The sequence below is a fragment of the Pollachius pollachius genome (assembly GCF_949987615.1).
Source record: "Pollachius pollachius genome assembly, chromosome: 3".
In the NCBI taxonomy this organism is placed as follows: Eukaryota; Metazoa; Chordata; class Actinopteri; order Gadiformes; family Gadidae; genus Pollachius; species Pollachius pollachius.
In genome coordinates, this window is record NC_136936.1 from 12383266 (window position 1) to 12389265 (window position 6000).

Here is a 6000-nt window from a genome sequence, read left to right on the forward strand (position 1 = left end):
GTGAGTGTGTGTGTGTCTTCTGTTCCCATAGGTGTGTGTGTGCCCTTATATGAGTGTCATCGTTTCTTTAACTGTCCCTCTGTTACTGGACATTTATTTTGAACGCTGAGTGTGTGTGTGTGTGTGTGTGTGTGTGTGTGTGTGTGTGTGTCTGTGTGTGTGTGTGTGTGTGTGTGTGTGTACGCATGTGTGTCTGTGTGTAAGCCGGTGTACAGGCATGTCTGTACATGTGTGTTGGTGGAAGTGTGTGTCGGTGTGATTGTTTATGGACTCCCTGGGAGTGACCCTGGAAGGACAATGGCCTTGGAGATGCCTGGGATTTAGGTTTTGATGTGCGGCTGATGGGTGGCAGTAGCCCAATGACTCACAGTGTCAAACAAACAGATCCCCTGACAATGCCAGGATCTGGAGACTCATCTCTCCTCCTCCTCACCACACTGGAACACAATTGTCAGGGGAGTTAGGGGAACAGTAGCATATCAGTCACTCTGTATTTCCTGTGTACAAATGACGTCCAGAAAGAGGAAGTACCTATTCCAGGAGATATACCATCTAGTCTGTGCTTGTCTGGTTGCGTCTGCTTGTATGAACAAGCGGGCCTGTGTGCGTTCAATACTGATGCGTCGCGTCCCTGTGTCCCCTGTCCCTGCAGGTGAGGTGTGTCACAAGTCCTACACCCAGTTCTCAAACCTGTGCCGCCACAAGCGCATGCACGCCGACTGCCGCACACAGATTAAGTGCAAGGACTGCGGGCAGATGTTCAGCACCACATCCTCCCTAAACAAGCACCGACGCTTCTGCGAGGGGAAGAACCATTTCACAGCAGGGGGGTTATTTGCTCCAGGTATGCCCCTCCCCGGGGCCCCTGGCATGGACAAATCCGTTCTGGGGGTCATGGGCCACACTAGCGCTGGCCTGGCCGATTACTTTGGGGCCAACCGCCATCACGCCGGATTGACTTTCCCTGCGGCTCCGGCGTTTCCCTTCAGCTTCCCCGGTCTGTTTCCTTCTGGACTTTACCACCAGCCCCCCCTCATCCCCGCCACCCACTCCACCGTCAGACGGCCGGGACCCGGGCCCATGGGTGCACCTGGTGCAGACCTGAACAAGAGTCCACTGTTGCCCCCCAGCCCAGGTGCCCAGGAGGCCCGTGAGCTGCTGAAGTCCCTCTGCAAAGAGGAGGGCTCCCTGGGCCACCACCTGCTGCCAGGCGCAGAGCAGCTGCCTCAGAGCTCCTCCACCCTCTCAAAGCAGAGGAACAAGCAAAGCGACCAATCGGAGAGCAGCGACCTGGACGACGTCAGCACGCCCAGCGGCAGCGACCTGGAGAGCACGTCCGGCTCGGAGCTGGAGAGCGACCCAGACAGCGAGAGGGAGCGGCGTGGGGGACTGGAGAACGGCAAGGGCCCCAAGAGGAAGGCCGGTGACAGGGATCCTCAGAGCCCCACCCTGAAGAGCATCAGCGCCGCCGCTAAAGACTTGCACGGCTCTGCCGTCTTTCCCCCCTCGCTGGACGAGCACACAACCGTGTCGGGAGCCGTCAATGACTCTATCAAGGCCATCGCCTCCATCGCCGAGAAGTACTTTGGCTCCGCGGGGCTGGCCGGACTCCAGGACAAGAAGGTGGGCGCCCTTCAGTACCCCTCCATGTTCCCACTGCCCTTCTTCCCGGCGTTTTCCCCTCCCGTCTACCCCTTCCAAGACCGGGACCTCAGACCTTCCGTGCTCAAAGGCGAGCCACCGGCCGCCCCCGAGGAGGCGAAGAAGACCCAGAGCAAAACCTCCTCGTCTTTAGAGTCCCCCTTTGACCTGACCACCAGGCGGAAAGAGGAGAAGCCTGTTCCCTTTCCCGCCACTGCCAAGACCGAGGCCTCCAGCGCCACCAATCCCGACCAGCCCCTGGACCTGAGCATGGGGGCTAGGGGAAAGGGCCGCAGCGGTAAGGAGGAGGACCAGAAGAAGACCCTGGCCTTTGTCGAGGAGAAGCCGGCACTGGAGATGCCCAAAGCCGACGCCTCTCTGCAGCACGCCAGGCCCACGCCTTTCTTCATGGACCCCATCTACAGGTACTGTGATCCCCAGTACTGCTTCACATTCTTTTATAACACAAATTAAAGGCTTTCGTATTTTTTTAGATTTCTGAAATAATATTCTCATACATTACTGGAAGAGCATAGTGTGTATCCCGATCACCACGTGTTAAGAGCTGATATAATTTTACCATCAGCAGGGTTGAGAAGAGGAAGATGGCCGATCCGTTTGAAGCTCTGAAAGACAAATACATGAGGCCGGCTCCAGGGTTCCTCTTCCATCCACAGGTAGGAAGTGTGTTTGATTATTGTTTGAACTATTCTCCTTTGCTATCTTTCTCCTGGTGCAGAAACGTGAAACAGCACACTTCTCGTATTAAACCTCCTTCCATACATCTTTACACGACCCAAACCAACACCATCTGCTATCCTCTTAAATGTAGAATATATATATATATATATATATATATATATATATATATATATATATATATATATATATATATATATATATAGATATATGGATATATGTATATGTATATGTGTACATTTTACAGTTTTCACAAGTTGAATAGTGAGAACCACAGGCGGCTCTATCAAACTGAATGGTTATTTTTTCTTCAGGCTAGTGGATTCAGGGTTAATAGGGATTAGAGCAGTCGTATCCCAGAAAGAGTTATTAGAATATGGCTCCAGCTTTATTCAACTTACAGCTTGTTAAATCTGTTTGTAGCTATCTGAACCAGATGTGGGCAAGGGCCAGGGCACCCAATGACATGTCTTCACATAATGTGTCTTTGATTAGGATATATCTATAAAAAACGATATGCTCTTAAAGCTCTAAAGAAATACTGCCCCCGGTGTTCTGTAGTTCTCGGTAGGTGACTTGCATATGCGGCCGTGTGGATATGTAACCATCCACATGTCCATGACAGGCGGCTTAAACATTTCATTTTTTCACTCTTCCCCCCGCGGGGTGCAAACAGTCTGTCGGAAAGTGAAAACACCCCTTTTCCTCTGGCATTTTAAATATATATATATATTCTTTTTTTTTTCTTTTTTTTACTGGATGTTTCAGGTCTGGTTTTAACAGGCTGTTTCATTTGTCTGATTTATGTTCCTTGTCGGGCTGTTGCTGGTGGGGGCTGCTCAAGGCTGTTGAGCCGTGCCCGTAGCAGACACATGGTTGTCCTGTAATGAGGTGTCCTATCAGTAGAAACACTAACAGAGTGCTTAGTCTATCTTTATGACTTTATGATGTCTGGACACACAAATCAATCCCAGAAACACCAGGCACGCCAGGCTCAGAGGTCCGTCTGTGCGCGCCCTCCGGGGGGGTTTTCTTTTCACCTGACTCACTTGAACTTGTGTAGATAAATAAATATCTCTAGACATAAAAGTGTTCGGACTCAGAGGGGTCTGGAACTCTTTTTAGGTATCCAGCATCAAGCTCTAGTTTCCTAGAAATGCATTTTTATTGCTCTGCAAATACATAGCTAGGATTGCACTGTGAAGTTGTAGTTGTAGCCATGGCTGTGTGGTTAGGGCCATTGGTCTTTGGTTAGGGCCATGGCTGTGTGGTTATGGCCATGGGTGTCTGGTTATGGCTATGGCTGTGTGGTTATGGCCATGGGTGTGTAGTTATGGCCATAAGTGCGTGGTAATGACTATGGCTTTGGGGTTATGGCCATGGCTGTGTCCTTACGGCCGTGGCGATGTTCAATTAGTTGAACGCCGCGACTGGTTGGGAACCTTGAGGGCCTTCCGTAATGCCATTAGTACCACTCTGTAGATAGACAGGTTATTTCTCATTCACCCATAATCACACAAAGTTCTTCTACTGTCCCCACCGTACGCACACATGTGTCCACTCAGAAGCTGTTGATTTATAGTCCACTTCCTGGTTCTGATTGCTCTCTCTTTTCCTTCTGTCCTGACCCTCAGTTTCGTATGCCAGATCAGAGAACATGGGTAAGTTTCTATTTAAACTCCAGCACTGCCATGTGCCTTTTGCCTTTTAACAACTAAAAAAAGAACCCCCTCCCCCCCATTCTAATCGCCCCTCTGCATGGGAACTCCAACTTCTCCAGTAAACATCATCCACCATTTGCATGGCGTCGGCCAATCACCATCAAGCACGGGGGTGACATGTGTGAGAACTTATTTTAAAAATTAAAATGAATTTAAAAAAAGAACATAAAGACAACAAACAAATCTCAATGTATTTGCTGTGTAGACATAATTACCGTTCTTAGAAGTTGTATGGGTTATCTAACCAAAGATATCTAAAGATATTCAGCTTCTTTTGTGATGTTGTTGACTGTACATCAGGAGAAATACAGCGCTACTTATCTCCACATGAAAGAGTTGAGTGGGGGATTTCCAGCATGTCCATCCAGCAGTGATGTATGCTTGGGCTTTGCTTATTTACAAAATGAAGCACTTTTGCTGGAAATGGGCACGGAGGTGGGGTGGCGTTGTAATCTGGTCGGGGTTGCGGATGGCGGGGGGGGAGTGGAAGCGGAGCTGTGGCTAGGGGGGCTGCTTTACATCTGCACCAGGCTGACGGTCTCTGTGGGACAGTGGGGGGAGGGAGGGGTAGGAGGGAGGGAGGGAGGTGGTGGTAGTCCCCCCCCCCCCCGGACATCTGGTTCCCGATAAAGATCAACAATTGAGAATGCATCTCGCTAATGAAGCTGCTCTCAGCATCACCGACATCTGAAGATAGCCAATCAACAGCTGGTCCCAGAGAGACACTACAGCAACAAGCCGGTTCACAGACGCACACACGTACACACAAGCAGACGGTGCCTGGGGCCGAAGGGGGGGGGGGGGGGGGGGGGGGGGGGGGTCAGGTTGGGAAAAGTAGGAAAAGTAAGATCTTTGAGGATTCGCTTTCGAGCCAAAACGTGGAGGTATATATCTTCACCCTGTCCTCCAGGCTGGCCTGATAGACAAAGGTCAAATTACGATAAAAATACACATTATTTGTTTTAAGTCTCATTTCGATCTGGGTATGACTCATAAAATAAAGTATATAAATATTAATGCTATACGACAAGATTTCAATCTGGGTTAGATGAATGATGGATAATGGAACGATGACGGGTTCTCTGACTACATATGATTTGGTGGTACTCACAGTCAGAGAACACCCACGAATTCTAAACCCCTCACACAGACAAGGAGAAAAAACCCAGACGGTGTAATGAAGAACTGAGAGAGAACCAACACAACTAACTAATATGTAGATAGGCATCAAGTTGGCAACATATTGTACATAACGGTACATCATTGGTAATACATTTAAAATCGATCACAAGCAAAACACTGCCAGAAAGTGATAGATTTATCCTTGGATTGTATTTGCGAAGCACAGTGCCTGGCCATCAGTTGGCTAAAGGTTCTCAAGCTGATGGAGCTGAGGTGAACACCACTAAGTGACTTATCAAACAAGCTTAGGTCGGGATACCTAATATTTTGCTAGGATGAAACACTATTAACCATACATCCCACGTCTCCCGCCTAATCGAATCCACGCCGCACACTCAAAAAGAAATATCAAAGTGTTTCACCGCACCTCCCTCTCTCCTGCAACCCATTACCCATCTCTCCCGCCCTGACTCCCCACCCGCTCTCTGCTTGGTTCTTCCTCTCTCTCTCTCCCAGTCGCTCTGTTCCTCCTCGCTCTCTCTATCCCCTCTATGGCTTTGATTCATGACATGCAGCATTGGCATATTCATAATCAAGCAGAGCTGACACTCCACATCCTCCCACAGTAGGAATGTCAACGTCTGCGGCGGGAACTTTACACCCGGCCTGTCACTCCTAATCAGCCCCTGTAGCCGTTGGTCCCCCTAGCCATCCATCAGCCTCCACCCTCCCCACACTCTGCCTTCTCCGCACTACCTCCTTGTTGTTCAGTTTGTTTTTGTGCTCTTTGTTGTTTTTGTAATTTATTTGTTTCTAT

The 6000-nt window shown here is 49.4% G+C and overlaps 1 protein-coding gene across 1 annotated transcript in view; it reads left to right on the top strand.

Annotated features, from left to right (window-relative positions):
* Window positions 1-6000, top strand: part of mecom (MDS1 and EVI1 complex locus) — an 82424-nt gene that overhangs the window by 66761 nt on the left and 9663 nt on the right. The window contains 3 exon segments of the mRNA XM_079733654.1: window positions 653-2066; window positions 2228-2318; window positions 3975-4001. Coding sequence (XP_079589780.1) covers window positions 653-2066; window positions 2228-2318; window positions 3975-4001 — 1532 coding nt within the window.